Below are 23053 nucleotides of genomic sequence, written 5' to 3'. Positions count from 1 at the left end.
CCCCTCTGGTTCCTATGCAGAGATTTCCTGGCCAATGGGAGCTGCAGAGCTGGCACTTGGGGCGGGGGCAAAGTGCGGAGCCCCCGGATGCCCCTACGTGTAGGAGCCAGAGGGGGGACATGCCACTGCTTCCAGGAGCCGTGCAGAGCCACAGCAGGCAGGGAGCTTGCCTTGGCCCTGCTGCACAATCGACCAGCCTTTTAGTGGCCTGGTCAGCAGTGCTGATATGCTGGAAAATAGTGATATGCTGGAAAAGGCCCTTGGGAAGCCTTTGTTAAAATTCTGTCACAAAACTGAAAGGAGGGCTGGAGTTAGTTCTTGGTGTTTAATGGATTCCCACCCTCTCTAGTTTATGCCAAATCACCCGTGCCAGTGATAAACACCCTCATGTTCATAAAAATATGTCTAAAGAGCAAATACTATGTCTTCAGAGTGCAACAAGTAGCAGGTATTTTCCAAAACTTTTCTCATGGAGGGTACTTTCTCCTGCATCAGGTCTCTGGCATCTTTCATAAACATTTAATTCCATTTAAAGAAAACACTATACTCTTAAAGAATGACATTCTCTATAAGAATTTTTCCAAAAGGCATATCTTCTATTTGTCAACTATTTCAAGCTATACAGGCACACATTTACTTGCAAAAATGAAGGCTCCAATCCTGAAGACCTTAATTTCAATGGGATTTCTGCCTGGGTTAATACTGTGTAAAAGCTTCAGGTGTACACCCCAAAAATACTTATATCCAGTAAACTTCACTATTTAATCTAAGCTGTAAGCATTAATTACTATTTTTATTATCAACCCATTCAAAAAAGAACTTTTCCTATGTTCTAAGAGCTTCTGCCAAAGTTTAAAAATACAGTCAGTCAAAACAAAACCCAGCAGCAGTCCACAACAATAACAGTCAGCCTCTAAAGCAGTTCCTCTCCCACACAACATCCTTTCCCACAGATATTGGCCCAGTCTGGTCTCTGCCTCTCAAAATGCCAGCATCATCAATCCAAGCATTCTAAAATCTTGATTCAGGCCTCCAAAATCATGACATTGTTTTTAACCCAATGAGGTTTAAAAAAAATTAGTACTTTTTATTTGCCTTGCTTTTGAGGGTACACTTTAGGGTACACTTGGGTCATGTTTCCAAACCATCATGAGGGTTAAAACCTTACTTTTAAAAAAATGAACACTGAGCTATTCAGTGCACATAACTCTAGGAGGTGTGACCTTAATAAAAATATCATGACACTCATGATAAAATAGTGAGAACTGGCAACCCTGAATAGACAGGCCTTGTGGTCAGCAAATCTGGGGTATTTCAGATTAGGGGGAGTGGATTCCAAAACTGAGGGTTGTTCAAGGATAACACCCTGCCATAAGGCCAGTACCAAATGGATGAGAAAGGCAATTTCTCAGGTAGGTAGATCTTGAGCCATTTAGGGCTTTATAGGTCATATATTTTTAATACATCTACATGTCACAAACATCGTAAAATTTTACAAGCCATTTACTGTATTTCACTTTCAACAGATCCAACAGAAATGTTGATAATGGCTACAAATGTTGTGTCCTCTGTTCAGTCTCACAACTGCTTAAAGGAGAACATCTTTATGACTTCACCATCAAATTACTCTGTGTTCATTTGCAGAACACCCACAGATCTATGAGCTCAAGAGAGGCACCATATTCATTTATTTTTAAAATGAACTCTCTTGAAAAAAATGTTATATAGTCAAGACATTTCTTACTAACATCCCCTCTTGACTTCTGACACCTATTATTACTTACACAGTTATGTGGATTTACAACTTTTCAAAAATATGTGAAAAATACCCAGTAGACTGACTTAGTGCTGCCTAGATAGCTATATATGCAGTCAGTATATATACACAGGAGAGAGAGAGAGAGAGAGAGAGAGAGAGAGATGATGTCCAGTAGATTTCTTTTGCCAAAAGTTTTTACCTTTAAGGACAAAATTCCACAAGGGTTAAAAAATTGTTTTTAAAAGGGTACAGTATAAGTAACCTTTATAATAATGAGGCCTATAAATGTTATGTCCTGTTCTGAGGAGTGAAATACCATCCTACAACTAGTACCTTGTAAGGCTTTTTTTCCTAATCCATAATCACCATACAGTCATTGTTCCAAGAGTCAGCTTTGAACTTATTTTACTTATATGCTTCCCTGGCAGGAGATTAAAGGGCTTTCAGCCTTTTTAACTCCTCTTTATCCCCTTCACAAAGAGAACTGCTGAGACATGTCAAATGCTAGGTTTCAGAGTAGCAGCCGTGTTAGTCTGTATCCACAAAAAGAAAAGGAGTACTTGTGGCACCTTAGAGACTAACAAATCTATTTGAACATAAGATTTCTGGTTCACTATAGACATTTTCATAGTAAAGTTGCTAACCCAAACAATAGGACTTTCCTCTAAAGGAGAGCACAGAACCCTGACATTGGATGGCAGTTTCAATGTGTCAGCAATGAGTGATGATGACTTACTAGATAAGACCCTATCTTATGTTTAGATACACTTCTTGTCTCTTGTAATCTAATTCTAACGATCACTTTTACAAGATGTTAGGGCTCTCTGCTCTAATGGAAGTGCTACCTTTTTGATAAATGTTAACCTGCTTTTCATTTCCTCGGTGGAGATTTACATTTCAAATGGAGTTTTTAATGAAGGATAATAAATAGAATGCACCCTATATAAAGATTTCCTCTCTAATCAATACATAATATTTCTTTTTAACCAATAAATGTGAATGTATCCTTTGCAAATTTATTAGGCAATTGCATGAAACAGGGTGTAGTTATTTTATTGTATTAATGATTTTAAAAATAATTATTGTTACTATAAAATGGCACTTTGTAATGATAACATTTCTATTTTATAAGTTTAAAGACAAATTTAAATCCAAGAATTCCAGCTGTTATCTTGCTGTTGCTAAATGGCTATTATCATTTCTTTAAACTTAGGCCAGGTCTACACTACAAATTTACATTGGTATAATTACATTGCTCAGGGGTGTGAAAAATCCACACCCTCGAGCAACACAGTTGTCCAAACTAACCCCTGGTATACACAGAGCTATGTCAATGGGAGGGCTTCTCCTGCTGATGTAGCTACTGCCTCTCACAGAGGTAGATTAACTACCCCGATGGAAGAAGCTCTCCCATCAGCATAGTAGCATCTTCACTGAAGTGCCGTTGCAGGGTTTTAAGTGTAGACCTGCCCTTAGTCTGAAACTCTGGACATTTGTGATAACAATGTGTGGCCCTACCTAAGGGCCCAGTCCTGCAAAGCAAAGTACGTGTGTAGTCCCACTGAAGCTTTTGGGAGTACTCAGGCATGTGCACAAAGTTATTCATGTGCATTAGCCTTAAGGATCAAGATCTAAATCTCAGCACTCTCTACTCTTTACCAGATTCTTAGATAAACACTTCCAATTAGTAGGTCAAAATAAATTGACAAGTTAGTTTAGGCTGAAAAACAAACAAAAACTTTGAGCCAATTCTCACAAAATAAACAAAGCTAGAACAATCTGTTCAGCAACTGATGAAACAGGTGGTGAATTGGAATATTCATCTCTGTTCTGATGCCTGTAGCATCTCCTGTGAGTGAGGAAGATTCAGCTATTTTCCTCTTCCCTCAGAAAAGAGGCAACATAAAGATAGATCTTGAGAAATTTCCCAAAATAATGAACAACAGATCTCTGGGCTGGATCGTCTCCATCCCCTTTGTGTTCTTAGTGTGCTTCACTGCAGACTTCTTACTGCTAGATATTACTGAACATACCCTCTTCCAGATGTGAAAATGTAGATTATTAGCTGTAAACCAGATGCATGTTCTTACGTAGGCTGGTTCTTGTAAAGTAACCAAAGTGATCAAAGCAGGAAAGAAAATTAGATTGAAGTTTTTGTGTCATTATTATGACAACAACAACTGTGTGAAAGCAAAGATGTAAAATTGACAGGTGAGGAAAAAAAAATTCTGCCATTATGTAAAGTTTCAAAGTGTTCAGTCACTTAGAGTTTCATTCTTTGATTTTGATTTTTGTGGGCTCCCCCTGCCTGCCACCCAGGAGCTCTCGGGAACTATTAAGAAGATTCTAGGAACTGCTCAGTCTGTTGGCTGCCATATTGATGGCAGACATCCTCATGATGTCATCGATGACATCAACAGTGGCACAACAGAGTGCCCAGCTAGCTAAGACAGAAGCCAAGAAGAACTCTGAACATGAAAGCTGATGAAGATTTTTGTGACAATTATGAAACCTCAATAAAACCATGAGAACTGCACTGAGTTTCAGTACGATTGATTAATTAGTGTTGCCAAGTCTTGTGATTTTATCACAAATCTTGTGATATTTGGTATTTTTCTTTAACCCCCTGTTCCTGTACTCATTTGATTATGTGAGTCTCAGGGTTCTTTTTTAAGTTTCTAGCTCTCATGATTGTGGAGAGAAGCTTGAAAATATGAAGCATAAAAACCAGAAATTATATATATATTATTTTTAAGACAGATAATCTCATGATTTTTTAACTATTGGGATTTACAATAATGTGATTTCAAAGTGAAAACATAAAGTAGCCCAGATATGCTTGAAACTGGGTCCAGGATCACCCGAAAAGCTTATGAACATCAGGCACACATTTTGTATTTCCGTATCGTAACACATTAGCCAATTTAAATCAAATTCAGTAAAACAATTTTTAGAGCCAAGAACTCAAAAAGGATGACAAATACTTTTGCTTTGGCAGTGTGTGCATGGAAAGAATACTGCAGTACTGCTGTAAAAAGTAAAGAGATTCAGAGGCCAGTGTGAATATAAGGCTCAGATACATGACAAATTCTGAATGTGGACACTTCCTATGTCCTTGCAAAGTTCAGGGGGGAAATTAATTAATCTGAGTTTTTTTCTAATCTTTTCTTGAAGCCTGAAGACTTGGATTTCAAGCTCTAATAACTTAGAAAAGCAATTAGCTGTATTAAATAAGGCAAGCAGATTAGTTTGTATTTGTTTATCACAACCCTTGTTTTTCCCTTGCTGTTTGCTGTTCCTTAGCAAATGTGAGTACACTCCTTCATTTACAATTACAAAGAAAGGACAGATGCTTTTCAAACAGGGATAATGGATTCTTAAGAGAGTTTCACAACAAAACCATAGCAGGGTGCTCAGTTGCAAGTCAGACCACTTCTGCAGTACAGCAACCATTTCTCTCCCCATCCTCCATTTTGTAAATATTAACTCTCACTAAAATCATAGTAGATACTGAGATAACAGCAGGACTGTATGGCCCAGGACAAAGGCTAATCTGGATTAAAATGAGTAATGTGATTTACATAATGAGGGGCAACAAAGATGACAAAAACAGCCATTCAGTCTGCTGTACCTGTGAAGCATCTGAATATCTTGATTAACAGCTTTGAAACATCTTTCATCAAATCAAAACCAGGAACTAATTGAGACAGACAGAAAAATATATTGCACATACCTGGATTAGAGATAGATCCTCAAGATGTAACCTGAAGAGGTAATTTCTAGGGTGAAAAAGAAAAAGAAAGAAATTTTTTACTAGTGCTTTAAATAGCAGGAAAGCAATAATTTACTAAAAAGGTATGTGGTTAGAACAGGGCTGGCATTCAAGGTTCTTGGCTTCTATTCTGAGCTCTGCCACTGACTCAGAGAGAGTCTTTAGGCTAAATATTAAGGGACATTTCAAAATTTAATTCTAATTTTGGGCACCTAAGCCTGTTTTTTCAAAGCTGCTGAGTATTCACAAATCCAGGTGAATTGAAGTCCTATGACAAACAGACATCACATTTTTGAAGTCAGTGCAGTTGTGACCACCTATATCAGGACTGAAATTTTCATTTAAAAAAATATTTTCACACTATGCTTTTAACCTACAATAATGTTTATAATGAAAACATTATAAACTCAGTCAACTCCTTATGAAATTAAACAAGAGCAAACATGTGTGCCTCAGGGCTACCCTTTTATTTTATTTGCTGAGTTGCTAAAGCACTTCCCATTTATCTATTGTTTAGTAAAAGCTAACAGCTTTACCTTGCCATGTGTTACCACCTAAAGCTCCTACTGAATTTGATGGGAATCGGGAATGGAACAAGATAAAGACATGGCTATAAGTCACTGTGTGTGAAATCACTAGAAAATATGAGATAGAGTTCTCAAGCAGATGAATTTGTATGACTGAATACAGAGCTTGAAAATTTCCAGCATGTGCTTGTACAAAGACTACGTTTTGTAGCATAAATGAAATACAGGCAGTCCTCAGACTTATGGCACAATTAGTTCCTGAAAATTGCATCGTAAGTTGAAACGTCGTAACTCCCGAACCGCAAGCCACTCCATTCTATTACCCACACCCTAATATCTTAATTCTACAACTCCTAGTGAGAAAGATGCAGAATTAAATAATTCCCCATCTCTGAACGAACCAAATAATGCTACACCCTACACGTATATCTAGCTCAGTAGTTCCCATCCCTTTGGGTGGGTAATAACAAATTCCCCTATTTGTGACAGTTCTGCACCAGGACTCTGCCATTTCTCATTGCTGCATTTCCCTGTTTCTGATTGTTTTTTGCCAAATCCTTCTCCGTCTCCCTCCTTTTTCATCTACTTTTGCTCTACATTTTCACCCACTATCCTCTACTTCTTTCCTCTCTTTCTCTACCTTTATGTGAAGTCTCTAGTTCTCAGTCTCTCTGCTTTCTCCCCTTCTCCCTCTCTCGGTCATTCGCATCACCTTCTCTTTCTTCTATCTCTTCCAGATTCCTCCCTATTTTCTTCTCTTTCTTTCCTTTTCCCCCTCTCTCTCAATATAGCTCCCCTGTTTTGGTCTACTTTTTCTCTATTCCCTAGTGCAAAAGTTGGTACCAGGTGAAAAGTTTCTCCACGGACTATTCTCCAAAAGAAGCAAGTCTGCAGGCCCTTACTTAAGGCTCTTCTCATGGCCACTAAGTGGCTAAAGGGCCAGATTTTCAAAAGGTATTTAGATACCTAAAGATACAGATAGACGCTAATGGGATTTTAAAAGGTGCCTAAGCAGGTTAGGTGCCTAACTCCTATTGAAATCAATAAGAATTAGGTGTATAACCTACTTAGGTGCTTTTGAAAATCGTCATCATCGTCAGCTATCCCTCAATACAAGGATGATGTCTGACAGGAGAAATGTACTGATGAGAGTAAAAATGGCTGAGAATTCAATCCAGGCTCTACAGGTTTTTCCACCTATATGAGAGGTGGTTGCTTGGAGAGAGCACAACTGCTGGCTGGGATGCTATACACTTTCCCTTCCTCCTCTGCCATTTCTCAGCTTCTTGAGCAAGGACATTCTCTTCAAAACGGGCTGAGGCTTGATGTATGATGCAACGCCATTGCAGTCTATTGCCAGCCAGCTCTTCCCAATTCATGGCCTCCATTCTTAAGATACTTTCAGGGTGTCCTCTAGCATTTCCTCTGTCCCCCGCAAGTCCTCTTACGATGACTAAGTTGAGAAGAGAGGACTTGCTTCAGAAGACAAGTATCAGTCATCCGCACACAATAACCAGCCCCGCAAAGTTGATGTTTCATAATCTTCGCCTCAACACTGGTGATATTAGCTGAAGAGAGAATGGTGGCATTGGTGCGATGGTCTTCCCATCTGATATGGAGAATCTTCCTGCAGCAGTGTTGTTGGTACCACTCCGGACACTTAAAATGGCTTCAGTATGTCACCCATGTCTTGCACACACAAAGAAGAGTGGGGATGACTACTGCATTATAGACCGGGATCTTAGTTTACATCCGCAGATCTCCGTCAATCAAGACGTGATGAAGCAACTTTCTGAAGGATGAGCTGGCACAATGGATCCTATGTTTGATCTCCATATCTAGATTGGCTGTCTGGGAGAGGTGGCTACCAACATTTTCCAGGAATTCACCACTGATGACAATTTGTGAGAGAAGGGGGGAAACTTGTGCTGGGGCAGGCTGGTGGACCACTTTAGTCTTCCCAATGTTGAGGGAAAGTTCGAGGCTATGATAGTCACCTGAGAAAAGATCTAGGGTGGATTGCAAGTCAGCCTTGGTGTGCACGAGGATAGCACAGTCATCAGCATACTGAAGGTGTGTAATAACAGTCCTGGTGACCTTAATTTTAGAATGAAGATGTCACAGGTTGAAGAGCTAGTCGTCCATGTGATACTCAATCCCTATTCCAGAAGAAAGGAAGTCATGAATAAGAAACAAGATCATGGGAAGACAGAAAAAAGGGTTGGGGCAATAACACAGCACTACTTAACACCAGTACAGATGATGAACTGGATGGTGGCAGTCATCCCATTATGAAGTAGCCTGAGAATGCAAATGAACTTCAATGAACAACCGAGCCTAGACAGCAACTTCCATAACACTTCATGATTGATGGAATCAAAGGACTTAGTTAGGTCAATAAATGCCATAAACAATGGCTGGTGTTGTTCTCTACATTTCTCTTGGATCTGTTGAGAAACAAAAATCATGTCAGTGGATGTCCCAACATGGTCTGAAACCACATTGGGATTCCGGAAGGACGTCTTCTGCAAGAGGGAGGAGACAGTTCAAAAGGATGCGAGTGAGGAACTTCCTAGCAATGGAGAGGAGGACAATGCCTCGGTAATTCCCACACATTGACTTGTCCGCTTTCTTTAAAATTGTCACATTATCATTCTTTAGGTCAGGTGGTCGTCTCCTTGAACTGTTACCTTGTTGTGGTGGAGAGGCTTGTGTGTCCCAATGACCCTCAGAACTATGTTGTCCGGAGTCTTATAGTCCTGGGAGAGTCACTCTTGGCAAACAGTTCTGAAGTGAGGTTCCAAATGAAGTGCGGTCCAAACTTCAAGACCCCAACAGTGGAACAGGTGTGTTTGAGGACCTGTCAGTTCTCTGCAGCTGTGAAGGCAGGTGAGGGCAACAGTACGGAGACCTCCGGTTGTCATGGACATCCCTGCCACCAAGTCCAGGGCTCCTTCCTTTCAAGTTTTGAGAGGTTGCTGCCAGTGCACCGCCTCCCCATGTTAAAATATTTCACACATAGACCTCTGCCAAGGGTGTTAACATCTCCTACTAACAAAGTCCTGAGGTGATGGATGAGTGGTGTCGGGGACAGGAGCAGTGATATCTGGAGTCCCTAGTCACAAATCTGCATGCAGGCAGCGGCCATGTGTTGATCGTCTTGCATTTGGAATTTTGAGACAGAAATCGCAAAAGCGCAATTCCGTAGCTGCGCCCATGACTGAGCAGTCCTTTTCAGGATTACCGCTGCTCACCCTGAATGGGGGAGGGGCTAGAAAAGATGCCTTAAACATAGGCTTTCTCTCGCACATCCCGGCCTCATGGCCATGTCCAGGGGGATCACTCTACCTACAGTCGGAACATACAAAGCAAAGAAATGAAGTTTGCCAGTTGGAATGTTTGCAATCTCATGGGTTCCCCGAGCAGTAACTGTCCTGAAAGAAGAACTGCCATAACAGCTAGCGAATTTGCAAGATATTATACTAATATTGCTGCCCTAAATGAGACCAGTCAGGCAGATGAAGGCCAAGTGAAAGAAGATGGAGGTGGCTATACCTTATTTTGGAAAGGAAAGTCATCTAAGAGAGACGTTAGTGTTAGTTTTGCCATCAAGAACAAGATTGCTAGCCAGCTTTTAGAACTCCCTATGGGTATTAATGAATGTCTCATGACTTTTTGTCTTATGTTTGGTAACAATGAGTATGCCACGGTCATCAGTGTGTATGCTCCCACACTTGATGATGATGGAAGACAAAAAGGAGCAGTTTTACTGTGCTCTTGATGCAGTCCTGACTACCACAGAAAAGCAAGTCAAGGTTATCCTCATGGGTGACTTCAATGCAAGAGTTGGGTGACACACCGAACTCTGAAGGGGCACCACTGGAAAAGAAGGGGCAGGAAATGTCACGTCTAATGGCATTCTCCTCCTCAGCAAATGTGTGGAGCATGATTTGCCTATCACAAATGCCATCTTTAGACAGAGGGAGAAATATAAGACCACTTAGAACCACCCAAGTTCCGGACACAGGTATCTTGACTATGTCATCGTCAGAGCCTGTGATCGTACTGATGTCCATATTATACAAGTTACAAGAGATACGGATGACTGCTAAACAGATCATCGTCTGGTCAGATCAATCATGAACATATGGCTTGCACCACAACACTGTAAACAACTAAAAGGAATGCGGAAGAGATTTAACATCAGGGCACTTCAAAATCACATTAGTCATGAGACCTTTCAGCAACGCATTATCAAGAGGCTCTCTGACCTATCTGACAACATCAATGATATCCAAACACACTGGGAGGTGATCAAGATCATTATTCACAAGGCATGTGCTGAAATCCACTGGATATTCCACTATCTATCATCAGAATATGTTTGATGAGAACAACAAGGAAATCCTAGCACTTGTTTATCACAAGAGAAGCGCATTTTGCGCTTGGCAAAATAAAGACTCTAGTCAGCAAAAACAAGAGACTTATCATTGGCTAAAAGCTGTAGTTCAAAAGAGGCTGTGTGACATCAAGAATCAGTGGTGGGAACCAAAGGCCATGGAAATCCCGAGCTTCGCTGATCAACATAACATGAGAAGCTTTTTTCAAGTAACAAAAGCCATCTATGAGCCAAATTCATGAGGCACAGCCCCTCTGTGATCTCAGGACAGCTTCCCCCTTCCTAAGTACAATGTAGTTCTTAAGCAACATTGGAAGAAAACAAACAAGAAATTCCCTCATGTGGAATTAGATTGACGCCCTCCCCCCCCCATCATTTAAATTCATAGCACAGAACACGAGAGGAAAGTGATCAGGAACAGTCAGCATGGATTCACCAAGGGAAGGTCATGCCTGACTAATCTAATCGTCTTCTATGATGAGATTACTGGTTCTGTGGATGAAGGGAAAGCAGTGGATGTATTGTTTCTTGACTTCAGCAAAGCTTTCGACATGGTCTCCCACAGTATTCTTGTCAGCAAGTTAAAGAAGTATGGGCTGGATGAATGCACTATAAGGTGGGTAGAAAGTTGGCTAGATTGTCGGGCTCAACGGGTAGTGATCAATGGCTCCATGTCTAGTTGGCAGCCGGTATCAAGTGGAGTGCCCCAAGGATCGGTCCTGGGGCCGGTTTTGTTCAATATCTTCATAAATGATCTGGAGGATGGTGTGGATTGCACTCTCAGCAAATTTGCGGATGATACTAAACTGGGAGGAGTGGTAGATACGGTGGCAGGTAGGGATAGGATACAGAGGGACCTAGACAAATTGGAGGATTGGGCCAAAAGAAATCTGATGAGGTTCAACAAGGATAAGTGCAGGGTCCTGCACTTAGGACGGAAGAATCCAATGCACCGCTACAGACTAGGGACCGAATGGCTAGGCAGCAGTTCTGCGGAAAAGGACCTAGGGGTGACAGTGGACAAGAAGCTGGATATGAGTCAACAGTGTGCCCTTGTTGCCACGAAGGCCAATGGCATTTTGGGATGTATAAGTAGGGGCATTGCCAGCAGATCGAGGGACGTGATCGTTCCCCTCTATTCGACATTGGTGAGGCCTCATCTGGAGTACTGTGTCCAGTTTTGGGCCCCACACTACAAGAAGGATGTGGATAAATTGGAGAGAGTCCAGCGAAGGGCAACAAAAATGATTAGGGGTCTGGAACACATGACTTATGAGGAGAGGCTGAGGGAACTGGGATTGTTTAGTCTGCAGAAGAGAAGAATGAGGGGGGATTTGATAGCTGCTTTCAACTACCTGAGAGGTGGTTCCAAAGAGGATGGTTCTAGACTATTCTCAGTGGTAGAAGATGACAGGACAAGGAGTAATGGTCTCAAGTTGCAGTGGGGGAGGTTTAGGTTGGATATTAGGAAAAACTTTTTCACTAGGAGGGTGGTGAAACACTGGAATGCGTTACCTAGGGAGGTGGTAGAATCTCCTTCCTTAGAAGTTTTTAAGGTCAGGCTTGACAAAGCTCTGGCTGGGATGATTTAATTGGGGATTGGTCCTGCTTTGAGCAGGGGGTTGGACTAGATGACCTCCTGAGGTTCCTTCCAACCCTGATATTCTATGATTCTATGAACACTTGAACTAATAAAATGACTGGTAGCAGTAGAAGGCTGTTATCCTTCATGTGGACCTTCCAATAGAGAGGGAGGGGGATACACACTTTGCCAGTGGATTTCATAGATATTTGGTAACAGGAGAAGAATGTTCAGATTCAGGACTCCTGAGTTCAAGTCCAGGTTTTAATAATCATAAACCCTTCTACCACTGTGCCCCCAACCAGTCTGTCCCTTTCTGCTTCTATGTAGCTCTCTCATCTTCCAGCTCTTTCTCCCCGCCCCCAATCGGTTGGATTGATATCAGATTGGAGGGAGGTCTCAAGTGTGGATACATGGGAATCTGTTCTGGATCCAATGTTGTTTAACATCCGTATTAATGACCTGGATGTAGGTATAAAGAGCATGCTGATCAAGTCTGCAGATGACACAAAGCTAGGTGGGAACCTACACTTTGGAGGATAGAGCTAAAATTCAGAGGGATCTTGGTAAGTTAGAGAACTGAGCTATAGACAACAAAATGAAACTCAACAAAGACAAATATAAGGTGCTATACTTAGGGAAGGAAAACCAAATGCACAAATACAGAACAAGGAAAAACTGGCTTGGCAGCAGCACTGCTGAGAAGGATCTGGGAGTTGTGATAGATCACAACCTCAACATGAGTCAGCAATGCAATGGAGTTACAAAAAAAGCAAATGCAATTTTAGGTTTCATTAACAGAGACATACAAGGCAAGTCACAGGAGGTGATAGTATCACTCTTCTCAGTGATTAGGCCTCAGATGGAGTACTATATCCAATTTTGGTCATCAATGAATAGAAAGGATGCAGACAAACTGCAAAAGATCCAGAGGTGAGTGACAAAGATGATGAAAGGGATGGAATGCAAGCCATATGAGCAAAGACTGAAGGAACTAGATATGTTTACTTTGGAAAAGAGGAGTTTAAGGGAGGATATGATGGCAGTCTTCAGATACTTGAAAGGCTACTATGAAAAAAATGGAAAAAAAGTTGTCCTGCCCTCTCCAGCAAAAGAGAACAAGAGGCAATGGGTTCAAACTACAGCATAGCAGATATAGATCGAATCTCAGGAAAAAATTTCTTACGCTAAGAACAGCAGGACAACAGAACACACTGCCTAGGGAAGTCGTGGAAGCTCTTTCCATGGAGGTTTTCAAAAGGAGGCTGGATAGCCACGTGTCTTGGATGGTTTAGATACAACAAATCTTGCATCTTGGCAGGGGTTAGACTAGATGACCCTTGCAGTTCCTTCTAACCCTATGATTCTACGCCTTTCACTCTGCTTCTATCCACCTGCCCCATCCCTTAGCTCTTGGTCCTCCCGCAACTCGGGTCATCCGCACCCTCTGCTCTGATCCACCTCCTACCCTGGTTCTCGCCATCATCTGGCTTTGCTTCCTCAGCCCCAACTCTGGTTCTTGGTCTGCTCTCCTAACTGCTTCTCTACCTCTCCCTTGCTTCTGCTCTCAGCTCTTGCGCCTGCTACACCAGTGTTCAGGATAGTCCTGCTCAGCCCCTGCAGCCTTTGGCTGGAGCATACCCAGCATAGAAGGACTCCTGGAGATTTTAGCTGCCAAACTTCAAACAGGTCTCTACTGAGTACATTCAAATGAGATTTTTCAGAGGCTTGGCCAAGTATGGGCAGTTTTCAGTTCTCAGAAACTAGGTGAAACTTAAAAAAAAAAAAAAAGACAAAGAAAAAATCAGCCTGGCACAGACACCTGGCATTAGTGTGACCAGACAGCAAGTGTGAAAACCAGGGACAGGGGGTAGGGGATAACAGGCGCCTATATAAGAAAAAGCCACAAAGATTGGGACTGTCCCTATAAAATCAGGACGTCTAGTCACCCTACCTGGCATGGAAAAAAAATCTCAGCCTGAACACTTAAAAGTCTGGCAAATGAAAACCGGCAACCGTAACTGTATGTGATGCTATAAACTAGGTGGTACTAAAAACTCTGCCCATAATTAAATAGCTAGAAGTGTGGCTGTATGAATAACAGAAAAAAACATTTTTGTTTGTAAACATTACCTTTGAAAGATTCATAAAGAAACATACATGGAAGCCACCAGTGCCATTTTTGTAGTCAATTTTCAGAGCAAGCTTGGACAGAAGTATTCCAGTTCTTTATCCAGTTAGATGAATTTATCAAATATGTCATGAAAGTGAGACTGTCTCCACTTTTTACTCTGAGGCATTCCGCACACATATTCATTTTACTGTCAAAATAGATTTTGTAGTGGAGCATCTGTAACAGCTTAAGGATTTCAGCATATTATGGTCTGAGAAACACAGTACTATGTTTTGCATCTTTCTACTACTCACTTTTTCTTCATTTGGAAACTAATGTATAGACTTGTCTGAGATTGATTAAGAGATGATTTCTGGGTATAACCAGCTCTGCATTGTCCATTTCACTCAGACAACCCATAACCAGTGCACACTGAATGAACAACATTTGGCTTGAATCTCACAAGTTATATCCAGTGGATATCCAGCAAGAGTTCAGAGATCCTGGACTAGAACTTCTGATTTTATCATCTGTGCAAGTTAAATTATAGCTAAATAAAAATACAAAATTAATCTAAAACTAATTTCCACCCAAGTCTGAAATAGCCCAGATCCACTGACCTTCGGAATATGCTGCAAGACACATCTATTTACATGTGCTACTGTGAAAAGCAAGCCTTTGAGAGAAATCAGATGTGTGGGGGAAAGGGGAGTTTGATGTTCTGTGGGCAATCTAATTGTGTTCTCATAACTTTGGCAAGGGCGTCTAGAGCCTTGGATAGATGCCCTTTTTATTTTTTTGTATAAATCTAACAGTAATTTTCCTTACAGAAACAACATAATCATACATTTAAATGTGAACTCACGGTTCCTACTGGAGTCAAACAAGAGACTTGTTACACACATACAGACACACAGACTGAACGTCTACTTAACAGCACACAGCACAGATGCATAGCACGGAAAATACCACATCCAGTTGAAACTGGGTGCACACATGCATTGGTTAAATTTAAGCACATGAGTAAGTCCTACTGGCTTCAGTGCAACTGCTCACATTCTTAAAAATTAAGCAGATACTGAGAACTGGTCTACACTACACAGTTAGGCAGCTTACATCAACCTAATCACATCAGAGTACACACTACAGCCTTGTCCCACAGATATAAGTGTCCTACTACACTGACATAACTCCACCTTCCATGCGAAGTGTGGGGCTTATGTCAGTGTAGTTAGGGTGATGCAGTGTCTGCGTAGACACTGCGTTACTTACCTTGGCTGTCTTGTCAATTTCAGGGCTCCATGCTGGAGAGAAAGTCAAGAAACCCTGGCTCCCTGCTCCCAGCCGGGCTGCTCCCCTGGACAGCTGCTCCCCTACACCCCCCACAGTGGGAAGGTGAGACACCCAGGCGGCTGGGGAGCCAAGAGCCTGGGGAGCAGCTGGGCTTCCTTAAGGGAGCTGCACAGGGCTGAGAGCACTGGCTTTCAGCCCCCCACACCAGCCCTGTGTAGCCCTGCTGGCTGTAAGCTGACCTAACATTGGTCAGCTTAAGTCTGTTGTGCAGACGTGCCCCAAGTGTTTGCAATATGGGACCATACAACAGAAAGAAGGCATAATCCATATTGAAACTTGGCCAGGATATTGGTGCTAGCACCCTAATTCTTTCAAATGTGTCATGGATCTTTAATGACCACAAGTGGTCAGGACCTCAATTTTATATCTCAGTCAAAAGCTGAAATACATATACTGCACAGGATTGGGCTGTGTCTGAACAATGAAAGCATTTCTGTCCTCCTGGCTGAATAAAATATTCCAGAAGAGAACCACCACCATGCCCAGCTTTCTTTATAAAACATGCCTTTTGTACATATGTAATTTTTAATGTGCATAATTATAGGAAAGATTCATGACCTATTTAATAAGAGGTGAAGTGCTAAGGTGAGTTTGTTTCTGACATGTTCAAACTGCATGCAGAAAGCAGACTTTCAAAGGCAAGAGCTCAGGAGAAGGCAAAAGGAAGAAACAAGCATTTGTGACTGGCACATAGGAGCTAATGCAAGGAAATCATTGGAGAGATCCAGCAAAGATAGATTTAAAAAATTGTACACTGCTGCAAGATAGTGTTTACACAAAGTTTCAGCAATATATGAAGTGCAAACTAAACTGAAAGAGTCACAAAACATTGCATGAAGTCTTTTCAATCTACTATATATATTTTGTCTTTTTAAAGACTAAAAATACATGTGTAAGCAGGGGAATGGTAAGCAGGGGAATGGTACCGCTATTGTGGCGAACTTTCCTGGCTTATACACTACCCCAGTGAAATGGGCTAACAAAAGGATTTGAGTTCTCACTCCCACTCCCTTTACGCAGAGGCCCGCCTGACCTCAAGGGCTCCCCTTCCACTCTCCTGTGTGGCAGAATCCTCGTAACCCCAACAAGGCTGGGCCCAGGACTCCTGGGGGCTCGACCCCCAACCTTGCCATGATCACGTAGTGTAGTGGCTAGGGTGTCCCCACTAAGGGGTGCTCTCTCTGCACTGGATGCTTCCCTGACCCACTGATCATTACATACAGTTCAAAGCAAATGCATTTGATTAAACAGCAATCAATTTTTAAAAATAAGGAAAAAATGGGAGAGGTTAAAGGAAAACATGTCACCCCACTCTGTGGCACGGGGACATCACAGCCAGCATCTCTGGAATGTAAGGGAAGTTCAGTCTGTTCCTCACAAGTCCCAGGCCCCTTCTCAGGCCCTGGCTGTGCTGCAGGGATGCTGCGGGTCTGACACTTGCTCTGGCGGTGGCCACACACCCTCGGGCTCTAGGTAGCAGGACCCTTCTCCCCAGCGTCGCCCCCGCCCCATTGGGGTTACGATCCCCATCCAAGTCTGGCCAGCCAGGCGTCTTGGCTGGAGGCGTCTCCCAGTGCTGGGCACGCTGCCCAGGGTCCCCCTCACTCTCCCCATCTGCTCACCACACATGGCACTGGACTGCTCCAGCCCCAGCTCCACTCTGCCTCAGCACTGCTGCTGCTCTGCCTCCAGCTCCCTGGGCTGCTTCTCTGGCCCCTCGGGCTCTGGTTGCTACAGCTCTGCTCCTAGCACAGGTCTGCTCTACGGGCTGCTTCTGTAACTCTACTCAGGATATGTCTACACTACGAAATTAGGTTGAATTTATAGAAATCGTTTTTTTAGAAATCGGTCTTATATATTCGAGTGTGTGTGTCCCCACAGAAAATGCTCTAAGTGCATTAAGTGCATTAACTCGGCGGAGTGCTTCCACAGTACCGAGGCTAGAGTCGACTTCCGGAGTGTTGCACTGTGGGTAGCTATCCCACAGTTCCCACAGTCTCCACTGCCCATTCGAATTCTGGGTTGAGATCTCAATGCCTGATGGGGCTAAAACATTGTCGCAGGTGGTTCTGGGTACATATCGTCAGGCCCCCGTTCCCTCCCTCCCTCCGTAAAAGCAAGGGCAGACAATCGTTTTGCACCTTTTTTCCTGAGTTACCTGTGCAGACGCCATACCACGGCAAGCATGGAGCCCGCTCAGGTAACCGTCACCGTATGTCTCCTGCGTGCTGGCAGACGCGGTACTGCATTGCTACACAGCAGCAGCAACCCATTGCCTTCTGGCAGCAGACGGTACAGTACGACTGGTAGCCGTCATCGTCATGTCCGAGGTACTCCTGGCCACGTCGGCCAGGAGCACCTGGGCAGACATGGGCGCAGGGACTAAATTTGGAGTGACTTGACCAGGTCATTCTCTTTAGTCCTGCAGTCAGTCCCATTGAACCATCTTATGGTGAGCAGGCAGGCGATACGGATTGCTAGCAGTCCTACTGTACCATCTTCTGCCAGGCAGGCAAGAGATGAGGATGGCTCGGAGTCCTACTTCTGCTGAGCAGCCATGAGATGTGGATGGCTTGCAGTCCTTCTGCACTGTCTGCTGCCAGCCAAAGATGTAAAAGATAGATGGAGTGGATCAAAACAAGAAATAGACCAGATTTGTTTTGTACTCATTTGCTTCCCACCCTCCCCCGTCTAGGGGACTCATTCCTCTAGGTCACACTGCAGTCACTCACAGAGAAGGTGCAGCGAGGTAAATCTAGCCATGTATCAATCAGAGGCCAGACCAACCTGCTTGTTCCAATAAGAACAATTACTTAGGTGCATCATTTATTATTTGAACCCTCCGTGAAGTCCTGCCTGAAATACTTATTGATGTAAAGCCACCCCCTTTGTTGATTTTAATTCCCTGTAAGCCAACCCTGTAAGTCATGTCGTCAGTCGCCCCTCCCTCCATCAGAGCAACGGCAGACAATCGTTCCGCACCTTTTTTCTGTGCGGATGCCATACCAAGGCAAGCATGGAGGCCGCTCAGCTCACTTTGGCAATTAGGAGCACATTAAACACCACACACATTATCCAGCAGTATATGCAGCACCAGAACCTGGCAGAGCGATACCGGGTGAGGAGGCAATGTCAGCGCGGTCACGTGAGTGATCAGGACATGGACACAGATTTCTCTGAAAGCATGGGCCCTGCCAATGCATGCATCATGGTGCTAATGGGGCAGGTTCATGCTGTGGAACGCCGATTCTGGGCTCGGGAAACAAGCACAGACTGGTGGGACCGCATAGTGTGACAGGTCTGGGACGATTCCCAGTGGCTGCAAAACTTTTGCATGCGTAAGGGCACTTTCATGGAACTTTATGACTTGCTTTTCCCTGCCCTGAAGCGCATGAATACCAAGATGAGAGCAGCCCTCACAGTTGAGAAGTGAGTGGCAATAACCCTGTGGAAGCTTGCAACGCCAGACAGCTACCGGTCAGTTGGGAATCAATTTGGAGTGGGCAAATCTACTGTGGGGGCTGCTGTGATGCAAGTAGCCCACGCAATCAAAGATCTGCTGATATCAAGGGTAGTGACCCTGGGAAATGTGCAGGTCATAGTGGATGGCTTTGCTGCAATGGGATTCCCTAACTGTGGTGGGGCCATAGACGGAACCCATATCCCTGTCTTGGCACTGGAGCACCAAGCCGGCGAGTACATAAACCGCAAGGGGTACTTTTCAGTAGTGCTGCAAGCTCTGGTGGATCACAAGGGACGTTTCACCAACATCAACGTGGGATGGCCGAGAAAGGTACATGACGCTCGCATCTTCAGGAACTCTAGTATGTTTCAAAAGCTGCAGGAAGGGACTTTATTCCCAGACCAGAAAATAACTGTTCGGGATGTTGAAATGCCTATAGTGATCCTTGGGGACCCAGCCTACCCCTTAATGCCATGGCTCATGAAGCCGTACACCGGCAGCAGTCAGGAGCTGTTCAACTACAGGCTGAGCAACTGCAGAATGGTGGTAGAATGTGCATTTGGACGTTTAACAGGTCGCTGGCGCAGTTTACTGACTCGCTTAGACCTCAGCGAAACCAATATTCCCACTGTTATTACTGCTTGCTGTGTGCTCCACAATATCTGTGAGAGTAAGGGGGAGACGTTTATGGCGGGGTGGGAGGTTGAGGCAAATCACCTGGCCTCTGGTTACGCGCAGCCAGACACCAGGGCGGTTAGAAGAGCGCAGGAGGGCACGGTATGCATCAGAGAAGCTTTGAAAACCAGTTTCATGACTGGCCAGGCTACAGTGTGAAAGTTCTGTTTGTTTCTCCTTGATGAAACCCCCCGTCCCTTGTTTCACTCTACTTCCCTGTAAGCTAACCACCCTCCCCTCCTCCCTTCGATCACCGCTTGCAGAGGCAATAAAGTCATTGTTGCTTCACATTCATGCATTCTTTATTCATTCATCACACAAATAGGAGGTAGCCCCGGAGGGGTGGTGGAGGAGGGAAGAAAAATGCCACACAGCACTTTAAAAGTTTACAACTTTAAAATTTATTGAATGACAGCCTTCTTTTTTTTGGGCAATCCTCTGTGGTGGAGTGGCTGGTTGGCCTGAGGCCGCCCCACCGCGTTCTTGGGTGTCTGGGTGTGGAGGCTATGGAACTTGGGGAGGAGGGTGGTTGGTTACACAGGGGCTGTAGTGGCAGTCTGTGCTCCAGCTGCCTTTGCTGCAGCTCAACCATACACTGGAGCATACTGGTTTGGTCCTCCAGCAGCCTCAGCATTGAATTCTGCCTCCTCTCATCACGCTGCCGCCACATTTGAGCTTCAGCCTTATCTTCAGCCCGCCACTTACTCTCTTCAGCCCACCACTTACTCTCTTCAGCCCGCCACCTCTCCTCCCAGTCATTTTGTGCTTTCCTGCACTCTGACATTATTTGCCTCCATGCATTCGTCTGTGCTCTGTCAGTGTGGGAGGACAGCATGAGCTCAGAGAACATTTCATCACGAGTGCATTTTTTTTTCTTTCTAATCTTCACTAGCCTCTGGGAAGGAGAAGATCCTGTGATCATTGAAACACATGCAGCTGGTGGAGAAAAAAAAAGAGACAGCGGTATTTAAAAAGACAGATTTTATAAAACAGTGGCTACACTCTTTCAGGGTAAACCTTGCTATTAACATTACATACATAGCACATGTGCTTTCGTTACAAGGTCGCATTTTGCCTCCCCCCACCGCGTGGCTACCCCCTCAACTCTCCCCCCTCCCCGTGGCTTACAGCGGGGAACATTTCTGTTCAGCCACAGGCAAACAGCCCAGCAGGAACGGGCACCTCTGAGTGTCCCCTGAAGAAAAGCACCCTATTTCAACCAAGTGACCATGAATGATATCTCACTCTCCTGAGGATAACACAGAGAGATAAAGAACGGATGTTGTTTGAACGCCAGCAAACATACACTGCAATGCTTTGTTGTATAATGATTCCCGAGTACGTGTTACTGGCCTGGAGTGGTAAAGTGTCCTACCATGGAGGACACAATAAGGCTGCCCTCCCCAGAAACCTTTTGCAAAGGCTTTGGGAGTACATCCTGGAGAGCCACAAATGCCAGGGCAAATTAATCCTTTCACATGCTTGCTTTTAAACCATGTATAGTATTTTAAAAGGTACACTCACCGGAGGTCCCTTCTCCACCTGCCGGGTCCAGGAGGCAGCCGTGGGTGGGTTCAGGATGTCCTGGCTCCAGGTCCAGGGTGAGAAACAGTTCCTGGCTGTCAGGAAAACCGGTTTCTCCGCTTGCTTGCTGTGAGCTATCTACAACCTCATCATCATCATCTTATTCTTCGTCCCCAAAACCTGCTTCCGTGTTGCCTCCATCTCCATTGAAGGAGTCAAACAACACGGCTGGGGTAGTGGTGGCTGAACCCCCTAAAATGGCATGCAGCTCATCATAGAAGCGGCATGTTTGGGGCTCTGACCCGGAGCGGCCGTTCGCCTCTCTGGTTTTCTGGTAGGCTTGCCTCAGCTCCTTAAGTTTCACGCAGCACTGCTTTGGGTCCCTGTTATGGTCTCTGTCCTTCATGCCCTGGGAGATTTTGACAAAGGTTTTGGCATTTCGAAAGCTGGAACGGAGTTCTGATAGCACGGATTCCTCTCCCCATACAGCGATCAGATCCCGTACCTCCTGTTCAGTCCATGCTGGAGCTCTTTTGCGATTCTGGGACTCCATCATCGTCACCTCTGCTGATGAGCTCTGCATGGTCACCTCTGCTGATGAGCTCTGCATGGTCACCTGCAGCTTGCCACGCTGGCCAAACAGGAAATGAGATTCAAAAGTTTGAGGTTCTTTTCCTGTCTACCTGGCCAGTGCATCTGAGTTGAGAGTGCTGTCCAGAGCGGTCACAATGGAGCACTCTGGGATAGCTCCCGGAGGCCAATACCGTCGAATTGTGTCCACAGTACCCCAAATTCGACCCGGCAAGGCCTATTTAAGCGCTAATCCACTTGTCAGGGGTGGAGTAAGGAAATCGATTTTAAGAGCCCTTTAAGTCGAAATAAAGGGCTTCATTGTGTGGACGGGTGCAGGTTTACATCGATTTAACGCTGCTAAATTCGACCTAAAGTCCTAGTGTAGACCAGGGCTCAGTCCCACTCTCTCTGATCCAGGCAATTCCAGCTCACACAGAAGACAGGACACACCCTAGCCTCCTGACTACCTGATGAGCCTGCTTGCCCTGTCAATCAGGCTGACCTGGAGCATTGGTCTCTCCCCATTGCCCCTGGGGACTGTCAGCCTCAGGGTCCTGATTTTGCTTTGGCCCTTCCCCTTACTTTTAGTACTGGGAGCTAGCTAACCAAAACACCCCCAGAATTTTAGTAAGGGGACAACAATCCCCTTACACATGCATGTAAGCTTAAAATATATCTTGCTCAAAAATATTCACCAGTGAATTTACAGATACTAACACTCCATTTTCATCAGATTTATTTCTCCTTTCATTGGACATACCCTCCACCTACCAGTATCACTTGTTCTTCCTTCAAACAAGAAATTAAGATATTAAGTTAAGTTGCAAATTCACTGTCCACGCTGGATGCCTGCTTTCTTCCCCCCCTCTCAGAGATATACTGAGCCACAATTCACAGCACATGTAAGGAGGTGCCACAGACTGAACTTGGAGGGTTTTACATAGTGTACTCTATCCCTCTCTACATGAATCAAGTTTGTATTGCTGAATTGCTTAGCAGACAGCTATCTGAGCTCACATTGGTAATTTTCAGGTCAGTGGTTTGCAGAATGTCATGTTATTTCCTTGAGGATATTTCATTTTGCACAATTTGTTATGAATGTTGTGGTGGAATTTCAACACAGGACATCTCATTATTGATTAATATGTTTTATAAATCATCATGACATCAATTTCAATCTTCATTATGAGAAACACAACTCAATTTTAAGTTTCTGTGCCCGAACTACACATGAATTCATAATTATGCAGCAGGACTATCTCCAAGAAAAACAAAACATAGACATTTTTGTGCTATGAATTTACTTGGTCACA

At 43.9% G+C, this 23053-nt stretch overlaps 1 protein-coding gene across 2 annotated transcripts in view; it reads right to left on the bottom strand.

Moving 5' to 3' along the window:
- Nucleotides 1–23053, bottom strand: part of SEMA5A (semaphorin 5A) — a 606804-nt gene that overhangs the window by 330512 nt on the left and 253239 nt on the right. For both annotated transcript variants that reach the window (XM_074945055.1, XM_074945056.1), the window contains exon 4: nucleotides 5493–5538. In XM_074945055.1, the coding sequence (XP_074801156.1) occupies nucleotides 5493–5538 (46 nt within the window). The remainder of the gene's footprint in view (nucleotides 1–5492; nucleotides 5539–23053) is intronic.

This window comes from Natator depressus, chromosome 2 (assembly GCF_965152275.1).
Source record: "Natator depressus isolate rNatDep1 chromosome 2, rNatDep2.hap1, whole genome shotgun sequence".
Lineage (NCBI taxonomy): Eukaryota > Metazoa > Chordata > Testudines > Cheloniidae > Natator > Natator depressus.
Note: the sequence above shows the minus strand (reverse complement) of the source record. Positions and strands in the feature narration are given on the sequence as shown.